Source organism: Microtus ochrogaster, chromosome 4 (assembly GCF_000317375.1).
Source record: "Microtus ochrogaster isolate Prairie Vole_2 chromosome 4, MicOch1.0, whole genome shotgun sequence".
Classification (NCBI taxonomy): domain Eukaryota; kingdom Metazoa; phylum Chordata; class Mammalia; order Rodentia; family Cricetidae; genus Microtus; species Microtus ochrogaster.
The window spans coordinates 39382033-39402819 of NC_022011.1; the positions used below are offsets into that span (position 1 = coordinate 39382033).

Below are 20787 nucleotides of genomic sequence, written 5' to 3' on the forward strand. Positions count from 1 at the left end.
AAGAACTGGATAGAATAGTCCTTCAGGGCTGATGAGACAGCTCAGCAGGTTAAGGTCTGCCACCAAACCTTATGACCTAGTTTGATACTTTTAAAAAGTCTATTATAGGGCTGGAGAAATAGCTCAGTGGTTAAGAGCACCTGCTCTTCCAAAGGTCCTGAGTTCAATTCCCAGCAACCACACGGTGGCTCACAACCATATGTAATGAGTTCTGGTGCCCTCTTCGGACCTGCAGGCATGCAAGCAGACAGAATACTGTATACTTAATAAATAAATAAATAAATAAATAAATAAATATTAAAGAAAATAAATAAAAAGTCTATTATATTTATTTTTATGTGCACTGGTGTTTCACCATCTGAGGGTGTTGGGTCCCTTGGAACTAGAGTTACAGTTATAAGCTATCATGTGGGTGCTGGGAATTGAACCTAGGTCCTCTGGAAGAGCAGCCAGTGCTCTTAACCATTGAACCATCTTTCCAGTTCAACCTAGTTTGATTCTTAGGACCTATGTGGGGAACGAAGGAGAACTGACTACTGTGGGTTGACTTCTAACACACACACACACACACACACACACACACACACACACACACACACACACACACGTAGTCTTTCACTTTGGTGTTATGTTCATCTATGTGTTCTCAGAATTTAACACAGGCCTATACTTTTTGCCTACCGGGCAATAAAATGTGTTTTAGCTAAATGAGAAACAAAACTAGAAAAAAAAAAAAAAAACAAACCAATGGAAGTCCTAATCCAACCGTGGCCATGTCAGTCACACTCTTCTACTCAAGGTCTATTATGTGGTACTTTAAGACATACATAATACTATTTTTCTTTAAGGCGGTAAGTACTGAACTCAGGGCCTCATGCTAAGCAAGTGTTCTATAGATGCACTATACTTTCAGGCCCATAAGACATGGGCAGAACAAATGACACACTTTATATGGAGACAGTGACACAAACTGTTAATCTCAGCTATCTGGGAGGGTGAGGTTGGAGAATTCTAAGTTCTAAATCACTTTAAGCAATTTAGATTGTCAATCAAAACAAAACAAATAAATATTACCCTTTGAGAATTTCTGCTAGGATACAATTTTCTGTTCCTCCTTCACTTCTTCCAGTTTTTAATATATATATAAATAAATTGATAGTGCACATTGTTTTCAAAGCCAGCCTCAAATGTCTAGGCCCAGTAAATCTGCCTTAGTTTCCAAAGTCCCTTGACTACAGGTATGTGCCACCACACCTGGAAATACTGTCTTTTCTGCTAAGCAACCTGCTGAGTAGTGGTCCCACATGAGTGCAGCCTGCCAGAACAGGAAGTAGGATCTATGGTCCACTCAAGAAGCACACACTCCAGCAGGAGATTATTACTTATGCTGCTGTGCTTACCTTTTGCAAATCAACAGAAAGCTGCTGAATGAATGCTTGGAGCTCTTGTTCCTTTTGTTCCAGGACTACAATCTTATGTTCTGCACATGCTTTTGAAGATATCACATGATCTCTTCATTGAAAGAAAACAGACAATGAGCAAATATTGGTATTCCCTCTATGGCACACTTGCCAAAAGAATGCACACAACTCTTTATATTTCAGGCTGGAAGTGTTATTACAGCACACTAACTTTATCTCTGTGAAAAAGCTCTTTGGCTTTCAGAAGCAGGAAGACCACCAAGGTCTAAGCAAGGGATTCTGATCTGTCTTTGAGTACTCAATAACTTTACAACTCAAATCTGACTGTACTGCTCGGCAGGACTGGAATGGCCTTGTGCCTACGCTGTGATGGCATGGAGGGCCTGAGGACAAATCCAGAAGGCTTTGCCAGCACTGAGATCAGAAAGAGCTCTGATGAGCAATGGGGACATGTGGGTGGCTATAGCAATGGTACACCAACACCTCTCCCAAAGGCCCCACAGACCAAGCGAGAACCTCTGTTCTTCCAGCGTAGAGCAGTGTCTCTGCAATTCTTGTAGCTGCTGGCTTAAGTCAGACGATATCTGATTGGAAGTAACCAATTCCTCCTGAGTGCGATTAAGTTCCCTGGTTCGTGCATCCAACTCTTGCTCCATTTTCCCCAAGCTTTCTTCTTTTCTTAAAAGCTGATAAGAAGACATAATGTCCTATTAGGCCACCGCTAAGAAACACAATTTGAATAAATGATCAGGCCACTGAGATGGTTCAGTGGGTATAGGAACTTGCTGTACAAGCTTGGTCACCTCAATTCAATCCCTAGGTCCCATTGCGCAGAGAGAATGGACTCTGAAAGCTGTCCTCTGACCTCTGCATGCATGCTGTAGCATATGGAGCCACCCCTGCCTCACCATCCCACACCCCTACAAACACAGAGAAAGACTTTTCTGTGGGCTGAGCACTGGGCTAATGTGCAGTTCTTACACAAATAGAAGGTGTGAAAGATACATTTCAAATACAACTTTTCCACTTTGAATAAGTCAGAAAACACTGCAATGTGGTTAATATCAAAGACTGTGAGGGTGCTTACAGCCATGAGAGTGAGGCACAAGGACTCATTGCTTCCCGGTACGATTCCTGAACTCTGGAACAGAAACACCTACCATGTGTTTTACTTTGCTCATCTCCTGCTGCTGGAACCCCTCTAACTCATCAATTTCATCTCTCTTTTGAAAAAGGCTCAGGCTCTGATTCTTCATTTCCTGCAGCTGAGTTGTCAGATATCTTTTATCCTGTTTGCAAGAAGACACTAACTTAAGCAACCCAGGAATTAGAAATCTGTATTATAAAATAAGAACATTTTAAATTGTTTTCACACTGTGTATCTGTAGATATATGCATACAAGCCATAACACATGTGTGGAGGTCAAATGATAATTTGTGGGTTCCAGGGATCAAACTCAGGTCGACAGATTTGGCTATAAGAGCCTTTCCCTATGTGTCCAGCCTCCAGACATTATTTTGAGATGGGGCTTTACTCATGTAGCAACAACTATGCCTCTAAAGCCCATGAAACAATAGTCCTGTCACAACCATGTCATCTCTGGCTCCTCAGTGCTAAGCTCTGAGAAACATTCTGGCTTCCTGACTGTTCTGTTAGGCAGCGTTCCCAATGTGACTACAGGATCAGTCAGCGCCCACAAACCAACAGATAGCACGGTCAATTTAGGGATCTTGAGAATGGTTTCATAAGACGATTACTCAAACCTGTACAGACACCTATAGGAGTATTATAGTAGTAACTGTTAGAGCACTAACAAGAGGGAACAGTTATGAGAAAAACCATCTCAGAGTATCCATCTGAACCAACAGGCCAAAAGAAGCTGACCATGGGATTAAGGAAATCCGAGGAACCCCATGTGGACAAAGCTGAGGAACAAACACGTGAATGATCCTCTTTCCACGATCATTCTTCTAGTGTTCTCAAGTGGCCACTCAAAGTCAAGGCACCAAGCCCAGGTGATGCAGCAACAACCAGCCTTCAGGTAAAAGGAAGAAGAGGTGAGGGTTGGGAATATAGCAGAAAGGGCTAATAAAGGACACCCAGAATGTCCACTATGGAAGAGTAAGAGGCAGGCTGTTGAAGTCAATCTAATCACTCAGTGTTATGCTTCCAGGAGGTACTATCACAACCAGTATTGTGAGCTGGATACTGGGGAGAACAGTACTCCCACCTCCTACTTCCTTCTGGTTCCCTGGGATTGAAACTAGAGCCTTACATACACATGCTAGGCGGGCACTCTACTACTAATCTATATGCTTAGTTCTTTTTTAACTTTTCTTTTTTGCACAATATGTGAGATTTGTTTTTATTAATGTTTATTATTTATGTGTGTAAGTTTGTGTGAACGTGGACGTGGGTGTGCCAGAGTATATATATGTGTAGGTCAGAGAACAACTTGTGGGCGATGTTCTCTCCTTTCACCATGTGGGATCTGGAGACTGAACTTAGGCATCAGGCTTGGCAGCAAGTACCTTTACACACTGAGCCATCTTGCTAGCTCCCACTTCTAATTTTGAAAGAATTAAAGTGACTGGCTCAGTGGTTAAAAGCACTTTTTGCTATTCCAGAGGAACCAAGTTTGGTTTCCAGTACTCATGGCAAGTAGCTCACAACTAATTGTGACTCCAGCTCCAGGGGGGTCCATGGCCTCCAAGGACACCTGCACACATAGTTACACAGATACATGTAACATACGCATGAATTTAACAAGCAATCTTTCTTTTTTCTTTTTTTTTAAACCTAGAGCTTTGTTAAGCTACTTGGGCTGGTCTTGAACTTACTCTGTAGTCAGGGCAGGCTTTGACCTTGCAATCCTCCTGCTTCAGTCTACCACGTAGCCGGGGTTACAGGCCTTTACCAATGAGGCCTGGCTGAAGAAAACATTTCCTAAGTCCCAGAGATAATGCTAGCATTCATACAACAAATATGACTAACCTTTTCAAGCTGGTCCATCTTTTCTGACCATTCCTAAAACAAAACAAGAGGAGAAGTAGTTTCCAGGGAAGAGAGTCTGCGATGTCGAGACTCAGAAAACAACCAGCTCTTAAAAGTTATCCATCAACCAGAAAAGGGAGTGAGAAATAGCAACATAAATAAGCAAACAATACCCACAAAATTGGTTCAGTATTAAGAAAGCTAAATGTCCTAAAAGAGTTACCCATGAACACTGCTATTATTTTGTGACAGTGGGCAGCTAGACCACTGAGTCAGGTCACAAGGCTGATGCTTAAGACATTAACTTACTGAAAGTCTAGGGATTATGACCAACAGTATTTGGTAATAATCCGTGCCCTTGGCTTGATTCTCTGGTGTATGACAAAAAAGAGGAGATATTATATTCTTTATTCACAAACCACAGAATACAAGGAAAATAACACTGGTAAAAAAGAACCAATTTCAATAGCTGCTAATCAGAATATACTACTTTTAGATTGTTTTCTCTCACATTTACATATATTCACACCATAGTTGTAAATGATTCTTTAATATCTATAATTTAAAACAAATACCACTCATCTATAGTGATAAAGATTATCACTATAAAACACTGATGATACCCTAATTAAAACAATACTGACTAGCTGGGCAGAGGAGGTGCACGCCTTTAATCTCAGCACTAAGGAGGCAAAGGCAGGTGGATCTCTGTGTTGGAGGCCAGCCTGCTCTACAGAGTGAATTCCAGACAGCTAGAGTTACACAGAGAAACCTTGTCTTGAAAAAACCCCAAAACAAACAAACCCCAATAACAACCACAAAAAACTAAAACACTACTGACTATATCAAACACACCCCAATAGTTAATGTAATATTATTTTTCCCTTTTAAATTTTTTGTTTTGTCTTTATTATTATGGAGACAGGGTTCATCTAGGTCAGGTTGGCCTTGAACACCTGATCTTCCTGTGTGCACCTAAGTGTTGAGATTATAGGTGTGCACCACACCTGGCTTACTTTACCCTTTGTTTTATCATTTATTTAGCATCTCTCAGTAGCTGTTTCTATGGAGACCGAGAGTTCCCTTCTGGGAACTGGAGAGATGGCTCAGTGGTTTAGAGAACTTGACTACTCTTCCAGAGGCCCTGAGTTCAATTCCCAGTAACCACATGGTGGCTCACAACCATCTATAATGGGATCAGATTCCTTCTTCTGGTGTATACATAAAGTACATGAATTTTTTTTTTTTAAGAGTCCCCTTCTGTCTATACTTGGTTTGGAAGAAAGAGACAGATGGGCTATGTGATAAGAGTGACAGCATCTTACACTGGAAGGGCAGGTATTTGTGGGTGTAGGTTTGGGGACAACTTTTTAGAGGATGAGACCCTTTTACTTATTTGTAGGCTAACTAGTAGATAACGGACACATCCATTTCTGTCTGTATATTACAAAGATGCACAGAGAGAGCATTCTGGACACATTTTATGATTAAACTGTCAAGTCTGACTTCATAAGAAAAGGTCAATGAATCCTTAAAGAACTTATATTAGTGGCTGGAGAGATAGCTCAGCAGTTGAGAGCACTGGCTGCTCTTCCAGAAGACCTGGGTTCAATTCCCAGCAACCACACTGCAGCTCAGTCATCTGTAACCCCAGTTCCAGAGGATCTGGTACACCCACACAGGCAGGCAAGATACCAACACACATAAGTACAAATAAATCTTAAAGAAACAAAAAAACTGCCGGGCGGTGGTGGGGCACGCCTTTAATCCCAGCACTCAGGAGGCAGAGGCAGGCGGATCTCTGTGAGTTCGAGACCAGCCTGGTCTACAGAGCTAGTTCCAGGACAGGCTCCAAAACCACAGAGAAACCCTGTCTCGAAAAAACCAAAAAACAAAAAAACCCAAAAAAACTTATATTCATTCTTTTCCTTCTAGGTTGTAAAGACTTTACTTGGATCTCCATCCCTAAATGAAATCTTTCCCTAGCCTTGGGCAGTACCACACAGAAAATACCTGGTCCTTCCTGGCTAATGCCAGAGCCAGTCCTTCTGCCATTTTGGCTCTGTTGGCTTGGAATGTCTCATTCTGCTCTTGAAATTTCCGCATGGAAGCTGTTAACAAAGAGGCTCTATTTGAGATATGGAAATACTTCAGAAACAACATGACAAACAGCCCATGTGAGTAGTTTACAAATGCCACCAAATGAGAAAGGCAAGGCCATAGAAATGGATTATGAGACTGTGAGAAACTTGATTTCCCAGAACCTTTCTGCCCTGGTAAGATGAGCTTAGTTTGCTGTCTGGTTCCTTACTTTTGGCTTCTGTAACAGTGAAGACATCACACAGGTGAGGGGCAGAAAGCACTACCTACTGTGGTTGCTGTGAAGTGACAGCTACTACCTCTTCAACAGAATTGAAAAACAATAAAAAAAATCACACAGAGAAACCCTGTCTCGAAAAAAACCAAAAAAAAAAAAAAAAAATCAAAACCAATAACAATACCAAAACAAAAGCATTTTTCATTTTCTTTCTTCTTCCTGTAACATCTTCCTTAGATGACAATACCCAAGGAAAACTTAAATTGGGATAGGTCAGGACAATTTAACAAAATATATGTCCATTCTGTTGTTGCTACAGTGATGTCAGAGCTTTTCCACAGTTGATCAGTATAACAGTAATGAAACTACACTGAGAATATTTTCCTAGGTTAGACTCAAGGGCAATCAGTAAGTGGGTCAACTCGACAGAGGTGAGCACAAAATGATCCACAAAAGCAACAGAAATACACTTATACTTGATAAATTCTAGTCAAACATCACTATCAATCTGATTAAGTACACTATAAAATAGGGATGAGTTCTGATGGACACATAGAACAATATACTAATTCATTTAAAAAGCTAAAGCCTGAAAAGATTAAAGAAAGCAGGAAAAAAATACGTACAATCTTGGTGTTTTTCTAATGCAATTTCAAGCTTCTCTTTTATCTTCTGCAAGTTTCGGACCTGTTCAGCATAGTCTTGGGTGAGGAGGGATGCACATACCAGGAGTGGACAAACATTAGGAAAGGAAGTTAATTAAACAAACAAAATGAATGAAAATGATGATGATTTTCTTAATCTGAAAACCAGTACTGTTAAGGAAAACTAGGAAGAAAGCCTCCATTAGCAATGCATGGCACAGGCAAGCAGGAAGAGTACAGACTTGCCGTGGTATAAACAATGAGTACAATAAGGTACATTTGTTTAGCCTTGACAGAGAACAACAGTTAGGCCAGGCTGGGCCATTGGAGGTTCCCTGCTATGGAAAACCCACCACCATCTTCATTACTCAGTTCTAAGTTTCACTACTCCTGTGGTGATCTGCATGAGAATGGCCCATAGGCTCATGTATTTCAATGCTTAGTCACCAACAATAGAACGGTGACTAAGACAGTTCCCATTCCCTGTTGCAGGACAGCAGATCAGGGGTGTTCACTAAAAGCCCACTTGCAGACCACACAGCTGAGAGGCAGTGGTAGACAAACAGCAAACACCTTAGCACAGAACTGCCTTTATGGTGTAGGTGTGCTCTCTTTCTCCAGAAACTGAGAGGTGGATGCCACCTCAAAGGGGAATTACCTGGGGTTCCAAAGAAAGCAGTATGATATGGTATAAAATTAGAAGTAGTTCAAATCCCAACTGTGTCATTTCTTAGCTAGGGATCTTAAGTAAATTACTCATCTGGAATCTTCATATGTTAACTGATAATAATCACATCTATTCCCTCTCCATTTTTCTCTTTCTCCCTGCCTCCCACCTACCCTTTCTCCCTCTCTCTGAGACAGAATTTCTCTGTGTAGCCAGCCCTGGCTGTCCTGGAACTTCCTCTGTAGACCTGACTGCCCTCACACTCAGAGATTCACCTGCCTCTGCCTCCAAAATGCTGGAATTAAAAGTGTTCACCTAATTACATATCTGACCTAATCACATCTATTTCAAAGGAAGCATTAAAGTAACTTGTATGCATTAAGTGCTGGGCACACAGTGATGAATAAAACATAGCTGCCATTGTCATTACTCAGTTACAATTCCTAAATGTTAACTCTATATGACTCTGCCATTGTCAAGTTCAGCTACTCTCCTTTCTGTATTGGGAAAAACCCGTACTACATGACAAGTACTTTCCCAGCACTGAGAACAGTTATTTCACTTCTGTTTACTGGTGTTGTTTACAGGTACCAAGACAGAACCACCGACTTTATGGCCATGTGTACAAGACAGTAGCAGCTGACTTCAGCAGACTGTTTGGAGTTCTGTCTGAGTCTTACTTTGAATAGACTCCAGTTCTACCACTGACTCCCTGTGCGCCTTACCTTGCTGACCCTAAGAAGCTGATCCTGAAGAAAACTACAGTGTGAACAGTGCTCTGGACCCTTGGTAGTCTAAACAAATCTATTTCACATACAATCCAGTGAATTTTGGTTTACTGTTTTTATCCCAATTAAATCGGCATAAAGTCAAGGACCAAAAGGATACACATAAACCATGGGCCACAACACAGGATGAAGCTATCATAATGTGTTCATTGTCAAAAACTAATAGAAACACTCACAATTCTATCATGAACAAGCCTTGCTGAGTGAATTGTAGACTGAATAGGAACTGTGATGTCTGAATGAGAACGGCCCTCAACTGGGCCTGGGGTGCACACCTTTAACCCCAGCACTTGGAAGTCAAAGGCTGGCTATCTGAGTTCAAGGCCAGCCTGGTCTACAAATTAAGCTCCAGGGCTGTTATTCAAAGAAACTGTCTGGGTAGGTGGGACACCCCACACAAGAAAAACAAGTAAAACAGAATGGCCTCCACAGGCTCATCTATTTGAATGCTTACTCACTAAGGAGTGGCCCTATTTTTTTCTTTTTTTTTTGGTTTTTCGAGACAGGGTTTCACATCTGTAGCTTTGGAGCCTGTCCTGGAATTCCCTTGGTAGACCAGGCTGGCCTCGAACTCAGAGATCCGCCTGCCTCTGCCTCCCGAGTGAGGAGTGGCCCTATTTGAGGGGATTAGAAAATGGGCCTTGCTGCAGTAGGTGAGACCTTGCTAGAGGAGGTGTGTCATTGGGGGTGTGCTTTGAGGTTTCAAAAACCCTCACCAGGCCCAGTCTCTCTCTTTGTTTTTGGATCTGCACGCAGCTCTCAGCTACTTCTACAGCATCATGCATGCTTGCCATGATAATAATGGACTAATCTCTTGAAACTGTAAGGAAGCCCCCAATTAAATGCTTTCTTTTTCAGAGTTGCCTTGATTATTGTGCGTCTTCACAGCCAACAGTACAATAACTAAGACAGAGATGTAATGAAAATTACATCTAAATATAATTTTCCCAAAGAAGCAGGTATTAAAGTCAGGAAAACCACTGAGAAGTCCTGGAGCAAGCCTCCCTCACACCAAGCGGCAGCCTAGCATCAACATCTGTTGATCATTCCCTGTAGACAGTAGTCCCAATAATGTTCCACCTGCAAGTAAGTATGCTAACAGTGGAACATGGCCAAATCTAGTCTATATACACTTTTCTCGCTTTTAAAAAAGATTCTTTAGGGACTGGAGAGATGGCTCAGTGGTTAAGAGTACTTGTTGCTCTTCCCAGAGGACACAAGTTCAATTTCCAGCACCCATGTGGCAGCTCACAACTGTCTGTAACTCCAGTTCCAGGGCATCTGACACCTTCACACCAATGCATGTAAAATAAATTAAAATAAATAAAAAGATTCTTCAAATTTCATTATTTTTTTTTTGTGTGTGTGTGTGTGCATATGCATGTACGTGAAGAGCAGAGAACAACTTGAAGGAGTTGGTTCTCTCCTTCCTCCATTTGAGTCTCAGGGTTCAAATGCAGGTTGTCAGGCTTCCCAGCAGGTACACTGACTCTGAGCACCCCGCCACCTCAGTATCTTGCTATGTAGCCTAGGTTGGTGAAGCATGATTAATAAAAACCCAGAGACAGAAATTGGGGTTAAACCTAAAGGTCAGAAAAGGAAAAAGCCAGCCACTGGCTTCTATCTCTACCTCAGTTTGAAATGGCGATCCTGCCTTCAGGAATCTCAGAATGAGACTGAGACTGAGAGCTGTCTCCTCCCGTTTTATAACCCTCTCTAGTTCAGGATTAAGGGCGTGCACCACTACTGCCTGGTTTCTATGGCAAACTAGTGTGGTTACTGGGATTAAAGGTGTGTGCACCACTGCCTGCCTGGTCTGTAAGGCTGGTCAACATGGTCGTTTCACTTTTCTGCTCCTCAGGAAAACTTGATTTGTTAAAATACAAATGAAATGCCACTACAGGTTGGCCTTAAATTTAGAATCTTTCTGTGTCCCTAAGTACTATTATTAAAGGCCTGCACTACCATATCAACCTCTACATGAACTTTAAACACTTTTTATAGCCATGGGTAGAAAACTCAGAAGCAGAAAAAAACAGTAGCTTTTGCCGGGAGGTGGTGGCGCAGGCCTTTAATCTCAGCACTCGGGAGGCAGAGGCAGGCAGATCTCTGTGAGTTCAAAGCCAGCTAGGGCTGTTACACAGAAAAATCTTGTCTCGAAAAACAAAACTAAACAACAACAACAACAAACAACTTTCAAATTCAATTTGAATTTACAATATTCAGTGTACTAAAATTAAAAAAAATCAAGGTAACAAAGAGGGCACAGAATATTTTTTTCTGACTAAGGAGATCAAATTCTGTGTGGAAGTTACCACAGTTATCCTATAAAGCAGGCTTATAGCAGGGAAGGGTCATCTGTCCTACGTCTGCTGTTATGGCTTTTTAACACATACCAGAAAGTCTGGCCTCTAACTTCCGTATCTGTTCATTTCTTCTCAAAAGCTGGGATGAGAGGTCTTCTCTGGAGCTGCTTCCGTCAGAAGCCTGTTGGACAGATGAAAGATCACATGGTGAGCCAGCACCAGCTAGAAAAGGAACACCTCTTCTCTTCCATTACATTCTAATTGACTGTAATCCTAAAACCTTCCTAGGGTAACTGACTTTAGCTCCTCGCCTGGGAAGTGGAAGCAACACTACCTCTCTCTGTGACAAGGCAACAGGGGCTGTTAAACAGGTAAGTCATGTGCAGGTGTGGAGTTCTGAAAAAAATGTAGTCCTGCACGCCTTTAATCCCAGCAGAGGCAGGCGGATCTCTGTGAGTTCAAGGCCAGCCTGGTCTAGAAGAGCTAGTTCCAGGACAGGAACCAAAAAGCTACAGAGAAACCCTGTCTCGAAAATCAAAAAAAAAAAAAAAAAAAAAAGTAATCCTTTATGGAATACTATGGAATAAAAAAGTTCCTTATGATTATATTACACCATTATACAAAAGAGAAATCATTTAGTCTTCTAAAGCTCCTGGAATAAGGGGGAGAAGTCTTTAACAAAGAACCAAAGTCTTGCGCTGGTAAAGCTGCAGCATCCCCATTTACAAAACACAGGGTTATTAATCCCAATCTCTGTAATGCACCAGAATTCCACAGAAAACACGTATTCAGTAGCTCAATACATGACTAGGCATCTATTTCCCTCCAACGGCCAATTACTTTAAAATTGGAAAATTTGGGCGGTGCACACTTTTAATCCCAGCAATGGGAGGCAGAGAGGGTGGATCTATATGAATTTGAGGCTAGCCTGGTCTACACAGGGAATTACAGGACAGCTGGGGTTATATTAGTGAGACCTTGTCTCAAAAACAAACTTACTCATGGGAAGCCAGGCAAAGTTGACACAGGCTTTTAATCCCAGTTTAGGAAGCTGGAGTTTAGAGGCTAGCCTGAGTTATATGTTGAAATCCTGTCCTTAAAAAACAACAAAAAACCCCCAAACCTAAGCGTTTATGGGTACCACTACTATTACTCTGGATATTACTTGTTACTGCTAAGATAAAACTTACTTTGTGTGTGTGTGTATGGAGGGGGGGTTAAATTATTTTTATTTTATGTGCATTGGTGATTTGTCTCCACGTATGTCTATGTGAGGGTGTTGAGTCCCCAGGAACTGGAGTTACAGACAGTTGTGAACTGCAATATGGGTGCTGGGAATTGAACCTTGGTCCTTAGGAAGAGCAGTCAGTGTTCTTCACCAAGTCATCTTTCCAGTCCCAATTTCTTTTCTTTTTATTGTTTTTGCAATTTAGGCTGGCCTTGAACTTGGTTATATTATTGCCTCAGCCTCCTGAATCCTGGGATTAAAGGCATGAGTCACCATGCCTCACTGTTATACTGACTTTTTTGTTTTTGTATTTATTTATTTGTGTATATGTGTGTACATTTATGTAGAAGTCAGAGGACAATTTGTAGGAGCTGGTTTTTGTCTACCCATATGGGTCCTGCGGCTCAAACTGAGGTTGTCAGGCTTGGTATCAAGTGCCTTCACCCACTAAGCCATCTCTCACTAGCTTAAAAGAAAGTAGTGGGGGGATGGGATATATAAAACCTAAGTAAACACGTAGAAAAATTTCATAAGAAAAATCTAATTGGCAAGTTACTTAAAAATATTTTTTTAAAAACTGGGGCTGGGAGATGATTCAGTAGATAAAGTGATTGCCATAAAAGGACTTAGGTTTGGACCCACAGCACCCACATAAAAGCCAGCTGTGGTGTGCATTTCTGGAACCCCAGTAGTAGGTTGGAGGGAGAAAACAGGCAGATACCATAGCAAAATGGTGACCTCCAGGTTTAGGGGGTAAAAGTGCTTACCAGGTAAGCATGAGTATCTCAGTTGAATTTCCCAGCACCTACATAAAAAACCAAGCATGTCTGCATGTACCGTAGTGTTGGGGGAGGAGGGTAGAGACAAGTGGATCCCAAGAACTCCCTGGCTAGCCTGCACAGCCCAAAGAGACTTCTTAGTGAGTGAGAGACCCACTCTGAAAGAAGCCAGAGGAAGAAGAAGGCACCCAATGTCTTTCTCTGGTGTTTGCATGTGCGTGTGTACCTAGGTACCCACATGCATACACAAACACACTGTATACCAAAAACAATAGGTAGCAATAGAGGAAGATTCCCAAAGTTGACCTCTGGCCTAAATATATGCCTGCACAAATATGTATACACATATGCATATATCACATACATGTGGAGGTGGACAAACAAAATTTAAAATACTTAAAGAAAATCTTTTTCCTTTTTTTTTTTTTTGAGACAATGTTTTCCTATGTAGTCCAGTCTGATCTTGAATGAAAGTCTTCCTTCCTCACCCTTTGAAATGCTAGGATTACAGGTGTGTGTCACCCTGATGACACCCAAGTCTTTGCTTTTATTATAAAAGTTTCCAGAAACAGCAAAGTGGGGAGAGTGGCCTAGTGATCAATTTCCATTTGCCCCTCAAGTGCAACACTGATTTTTTTCACATTTGCTTCTTCAATTCTTATTTAGCCAAAGTTCAAATGATAGACATCAGAAATCTTCCATTCTGAACTCTCAAACATATTTCTAAAGAATGGTATTTTTCTACTTATGCAGAATTCTGTTACTACACCAAACACAATTTAAAATAATACTAATACTCACTCTTTCATATTGCATCTTCATTTCATTCCCAAGATGGTTTTATATGAGGTTGAACAATTCACAAACCATTTTAAACATTTATTTACCTGTTCATATACATGACATTCAATATTTACTGGGAGTCAGTTTCTTTCTTTTTTCTTCTGGTACTTAGTAAACCTAGAAACTCAAGGCTTTAGAAAAACATTCTGTACTAGAGACTGAACTAGGGCCCCACTTATGCTAGGAAGGTGCTTTGCCAGTGAATCTTAGCCTGAGGTTCAGCATCAACAGCCGGTTAAGTCTGTGGCGTCACAGCACTGGATTCACCTGTTTCACCACTTAGATGATTACACAACCGCCCTGCACACTGTCTTCCTCACGGGAAAACAGTGAATGTGACTGACTTCACAGAGTTGGACGAGGGTACAGAAAGCCATACTTGTCAGTCCCTACAACAGAAGCTGCCACAGACTTACTCATCACACACCGCTGTCTTCTCTGTTTAGCTGCTGTAACTGATACCATGAATAGGTAGCTTGTAGATGGAGAAATAGATTTCTCAGTTCTGAAATCTGAAAAGTCTAAGACCAAGGCCCTGGGATAGTTCAGTGTTTGGGAAGGGCTCACTTTTTCTTAAATTTTTTTTAATTTTTTTTGGTTTTTTGAGACAGAGTTTCTCTGTGGCTTTGGAGCCTGTCCTGGAACTAGCTCTGTAGACCACGCTGGTCTCGAACTCACAGAGATTCGCCTGCCTCTGCCTCCCGAGTGCTGGGATTAAAGGCGAGGGCTCACTCTTTGATTCATGAATGAGCATTTTTTAGCCTCACCCTAAATGGTGGAGAAGGAAAGGCAGTGTCTGGAGCCATTCATAAGGGTACAGATCCTAAATACCTAGGGCTCCTGACTTAATCCTCTCTCAGAGGTTCTTCTTCCTAATGTCAAACAGTGGTGAACTATGGGGGACATAAACACAAGTTGTTTTGATTATTACTGTGAATGAAATATCCTAGGCTTTAGCATTGTGTTACATGCTAGGAACAGTGGTGAAACAGGCTTCCCTAACCAGCAGAAGCAACAACAGAAGTTGATTATGAAAAGCTTACTAAGAACTGGGTACTCAACAAAAACACAGACAATTGATGATCTCATTACAGCAAATCCCAAAGAAGAAAAAAAAGCACAAATTAACAAATCAATGATGAAAACTAAATTAACAGGCGACAGCAACCACTGGTCATTAATGTCCCTTAATTAATGTAAAAGGGCTCAACTCACCCATAAATAGGCACAGGCTAACAGATTGGATACAATAACAGAATCCATCCTTCTTTTGCATACAAGAAACGCATCTCAACCTCAAAGACAGACATCGTCTCAGAGTAAAGGGTTGGGAAAAAAATATACCAATCAAATGGACCTAAGAAACAAGCAGGTGTAGCTATCCTAATATCTAACAAAATAGACTTCAAGCTAAAATCAGTCAAAAGACACAAAGAAGGTCATTTCATATTAGCCACAGGAAAAATCCATCAAGAGGAAATCTCAATACTGAACATCTATGCCCCAAATACAAGGGCATCCTCATATGTCAAAGAAACACTTCTAAAGCTCAAATCACATATTAAACCCCATACACTAGTAGTGGGAGACTTCAACACTCTCCTCTCACCACTGGATATGTCAATCAGACAAAAAATGAACAGAGAAATAAGAGAACTAACAGATGTTATGACTCAAACGGACTTAACGGACATCTATAGAATATTCCATCCAAACAGAAAAGAATATACCTTCTTCTCAGCACCTCATGGAACCTTCTCAAAAATTGACCACATACTCGGTAACAAGACAAGCCCTCAACAAATACAAAAATATTGGAATAACCCAATGTACCTTATCAGATCACCATGCTTTAAAACTAGAAGTCAACAGCAATACCAATTCCAGAAAACTCACAAACACATGGAAATTAAACAATGCTCACCTGAATCATCAATGGGTCAAGGAAGAAATAAAAGGGGGAAATTAAAGACTTCCTAAAATTCAATGAAAATGACCTCACAACATACCCAAATTTATGGGACACAATGAAAGCAGTGTTAAGAGGCAAGTTCATAGCACTAAATGCCTACATAAAGAAGCTGGAAAAATCCCACACTAGTGAATTAACATTTGAAAACTTTAGAACAAAAAGAAGCAAACTCACCTAAGAGAACTAGACCGCAGGAAATAATCAAATTGAGAGCTGAAATCAACAAAATAGAAACAAAGAAAACAATACAAAGAATCAATGAGATAAAGAGTTGGTTCTTCGAGAAAATCAAATAGACAAACCTTTATCCAAATTAACTAAAAGACAGAGAATGAACAAAATCAGAAATGAAAAGGGGGACATAACAACAGACATGGAGGAAATATAGAGGATCATTAGATCATATTTTGAAAACCTGTACTCCACAAAATTGGAAAACTTAAAGGAAATGGACAACTTTCTGGATAAATATCACCAAAATTAAATCAAGACCGGATAAACAAATTAAACAGACCTATAACTGCTGAAGAAATAGAAACAGTCATCAAAAGTCTTCCAACCAAAAAAAAGCCTAGGACCAGATGGTTTCAGCTCAGAATTCTACAAGACTTTCAAAGAGGAACTAATACCAATACTGTACAAATTATTCTACACAACAGAAACAGAGGGAACATTTCCAAACTCTTTTTATGAGGCTATAATTACCCTGATACCCAAACCACAGAAAGACAATACTAAGAAGGAGAATTACAGACCAGTCTTACTCACGAACACTGATGGAAAAATACTCAATAAAATACTAGCAAGTCGAATCCAAGAACACATCAGAACCATCATCTACCATGACCAAGTCACCTTGATCCCACAGATACAGAGATGGTTCAACATACGAAAATCTGTCAATGTAATCCACCATATAAACAAGCTGAAAAATAAAAACCACATGATCATCTCATTAGATGCCGAAAAAGTATTTGACAAAATACAACATCCCTTCATGATAAAGGTCTTGGAGAGAGCAGGGATACAAGGAACATACCTAAACATAATTAAGGCAATATACAGCAAGCCAAAAGCCAACATCAAACTAAATGGAGAGAAACTCCCAGCTATTCTACTGAAATCAGGAACAAGACAAGGTTGTCCACTCTCTCCATACCTATTCAACATAGTTCTTGAGGTCCTAGCTAGAGCAATAAGACACCAAAGGGAGATCAAGGGGATACAAATTGGAAAAGAAGAAGTCAAACTCTCAATTTTTGCTGATGATATGATAATTTACATAAGTGATCCCAAAAATTCTACCAAGGAACTTCTACAACTCATAAACACTTTCAGCAATGTAGCAGGATACAAGATTAATTAAAAAAAATCAGTAGCCCTCCTGTACACAGATGATAAAAGGGTTGAGGAAGAAATCAGAGAATTAACACCCTTCACAATAGCCACAAATAGTATAAAATACCTCGGAGTAACTCTAACCAAACAAGTGGAAGACTTGTATGAAAAGAACTTTATATCTTTGAAGAAAGAAATTGAAGACGACACCAGAAAGTGGAAAGACCTCCCATGCTTTTGGGTAGGCAGAATTAACATAGTAAAAATGGCAATCTTACCGAAAGCAATCTACAGATTCAATGCAATGCCCATCAAAATGCCAGCAAAATTCTTCAAAGACCTTAAAAGAACGGTACTCAACTTCATTTGGAAAAGCAAAAAACCTAGGATAGCCAAAACAATCCGGGGCAATAAAAGAACTTCTGGAGGCATCACAATCCCTGACTTCAAATTCTACTACAGAGCTACAGTACTGAAAACAGCCTGGTAATGGCCTAAGAATAGACAGGAGGACCAATGGAACCGAATGCAGGCCCGGATATCAATCCACACATCTTTGAACACCTGGTATTTGATAAAGAAGCAAAAAATATCAAATGGAAAAAAAGAAAGCATATTTAACAAGTGGTGCTGGCATAACTGGATATCAATATGTAGAAAAATGAAAACAGACCCATATCTATCATCATGCACAAAACTCAAGTCAAAGACCTCAACATAAAGCCAGCCACACTGAACCTTATAGAAGAGAAAGTGGGAAGTACACTTGAACACATTGGCACAGGGACCACTTCCTAAATATAACACCAGCAGCACAGACACTGAGAGAAACAATTAATAAATGGGATCTCCTGAAACTGAAAAGCTTCTGAAAGGCAAAAGACACAATCAATAAGACAAAAAGACAGCCTACAGAATGGGAAAAGATCTTCACTAACCTCATGTCAGACAGAGGTCTGATCTCCAAAATACACAAAGAACTCAAGAAATTGGACACCAAAAGATCACATAATCCAATAAAAAAATGGAGTACAGATATAAACAGAGAACTCTCAACAGAGGAATCTAAAATGGCTGAAAGACACTTAAGGAAATGTTCAACATCCTTAGTCATCAGAGAAATGCAAATCAAAACAACCCTGAGATTCCATCTTACACCTGAAAGAATGGCCAAGATCAAAAACACTGATGACATCTTATGCTGGAGAGGTTGTGGGGAAAAGGGAACACTCCTGCATTGCTGGTACCACCCTTTTGGATGTCAGTGTGGTGATTTCTCAAAAATTAGGGAAACAACCTTCCTCAAGACCCAGTAACACCACTTTTGGGTATATATCCAAAGGATGTTCAATCGTGCCACAAGGACATGTGCTCAACTATGTTCATAGCAGCTTTGTTTGTCACAGCCAGAACCTGGAAACAACCTAAATGCCCCTTGATCGAAGAATGGATTTAAAAAAAAGTGGTACATTTACACAATGGAGTACTACACAGCAGAAAAAAATAACGACAGCTTGAATTTTGCAGGAAAATGGATGGAACTAGAAAACATTATTTTGAGTGAGGTAACCCAGACACAGAAAGACAATTATCGGGGCTGGAGAGATGGCTCAGTGGTTAAGAGCATTGCCTGCTCTTCCAAAGGTCCTGAGTTCAATTCCCAGCAACCACATGCTGGCTCACAACCATCCGTAAGGAGATCTGGTGCCCTCTTCTTGTCATACACACAGACAGAATATTGTATACATAATAAATAAATAAATTTAAAAAAAAAGAAGAAAGACAATTATCACATGTACTCATTCATAGGTGGTTTTTAAACATAAAGCAAAGAAAGCCAGCCTACAAACCACAATCCCAGAGAACTTATAGACAACAATATGGACACTAAGAGAGACTTAATAGATATAATCTACATGGAAAGTAGAAAGTATAAAATGACAAGATCTTCTGAGTAAATTGGGAGCATGGGGACCTTGGGGTAGGGTTGAAGGGGGGAGAGTAGAGGCAGGGAGGGGACCAGAGAAAAATATAGAGCCCAATAAATATCATGGAAAAAAACCCTGGGTGCTATAGGATTTCTGTTTTCATGGGATTGAGGATGGAACCCAAGCTATGCTAGGCAAGCACTAAAACACTGAGTACTCCTGGCCTATCACCCAGCCTGGGGGATGATTTGGGATATCCCTGACACATACTTTAATACAGATAGATACCATTTCTATTTTTGTTTCAGAGATATGGGAACTAAACAAAGAAGAGTGAAGGAAGCTGTCCACTGTCACACAATAACAATGTAGCAAGAATTCAAAATCAGCTTGGTATGGTGTCACATGCCTTTAATCCCAACCCCCAGGAAGTAGAGGCAAAGAGATCTCCATGAGACTTCCAGGCCACCCATGGCTACATAGTGAGACAATGTCTCAAGAGAAAAAGAAAAGAACTAAGACCCAGGTCTTGGTCCTATGACCTTTGCGAGTTATTAGTGCTTCACTTTATTACCTCTCATGGAATGCCTAGTTTTGTACAGACTACCAAGTGAATACGAACTAGTAATTCACAGTATCAGATGCTACTAGTAAAGAAAGAGGAAACCAGCACCAAGCCCAGGAGGAGGGAAGGGTTGGGGTCGAAGGGAATCTCTAGAAGTGATTGATATATGAGGAGAGACTATGAAAGGAGCCCCAGAATCTTTCAGAGGAACACAGGTATGAAAGCGAGACATTAGACACTCTAGAGTAAATAAGCATAAGCAAAAATTTGTAGGCAAGAAGTCTATTTCAGAATGTTCAATAAATTAAATATGGATCCAGCATAGGCGTAATAAGTTGAGTGAGATGAAACCATCAGTTTATACACCACAATAGGAGTTCCTGAAAATGAGAAGAAAGCTACAGAGTTTTAAGCATTGAAAGACATAAATAAATTTACTTTTAAGATCATCTTGGGAGAAAGCAATTGGAGGCAGAGCATCAAGACTGGTGACTTTTATCCAGGAAAAAGGGCAGCCTGGGATAAGAGAGAAACACTAGTAAATGCCCTAGCTGATGTAGTAGAGAGGGATGTTTCGGGGACACAGGGAAAGGGAATCCAAAGTACTTGCTGACTGAGGCACTAAGAACTCAAAGGAGGGAGGCATCTAAAAAGCTTTCATGGCTTATGTTCAAGGACTTGGGAGGATGAGAGACACATTTAGAGATGGAGTTGAAGGAATTCAATTTGTTCATTTTGAATCTGAGATGTTACAGGAAAGATGTCTATTTAGAAAAATATACTCAGTTGGACACAAGGGTTCAGAGATAGGGAATGAGGGGTCAGATTATGTAATTACTTACATTCAAATGGGTTACTGGAAAAGTCTAAAAGCCAGGGAGTCCCTAAACTCAAGTCCATGTCTGCAACATACTCTAGATACTAGGCGCAGGTCCTTCTGCATTAAAACTAGTTTCTCTCTCTCTCTCTCTCTCTCTCTCTCTCTCTCTCTCTCTC

General features: G+C 40.5%; 1 protein-coding gene across 3 annotated transcripts in view; it reads right to left on the reverse strand.

Annotated features, from left to right (window-relative positions):
• The window catches only part of Golga1 (golgin A1), a 55480-nt gene that overhangs the window by 29809 nt on the left and 4884 nt on the right, over positions 1 to 20787 (reverse strand). For all 3 annotated transcript variants that reach the window (XM_013346030.2, XM_013346028.2, XM_013346029.2), the window contains exons 4-10: positions 11229 to 11319; positions 7360 to 7434; positions 6430 to 6527; positions 4417 to 4449; positions 2582 to 2710; positions 1938 to 2107; positions 1401 to 1512 (exon numbers count right to left, since the gene is read on the reverse strand). In XM_013346030.2, the coding sequence (XP_013201484.1) occupies positions 1401 to 1512; positions 1938 to 2107; positions 2582 to 2710; positions 4417 to 4449; positions 6430 to 6527; positions 7360 to 7434; positions 11229 to 11319 (708 nt within the window). The remainder of the gene's footprint in view (positions 1 to 1400; positions 1513 to 1937; positions 2108 to 2581; positions 2711 to 4416; positions 4450 to 6429; positions 6528 to 7359; positions 7435 to 11228; positions 11320 to 20787) is intronic.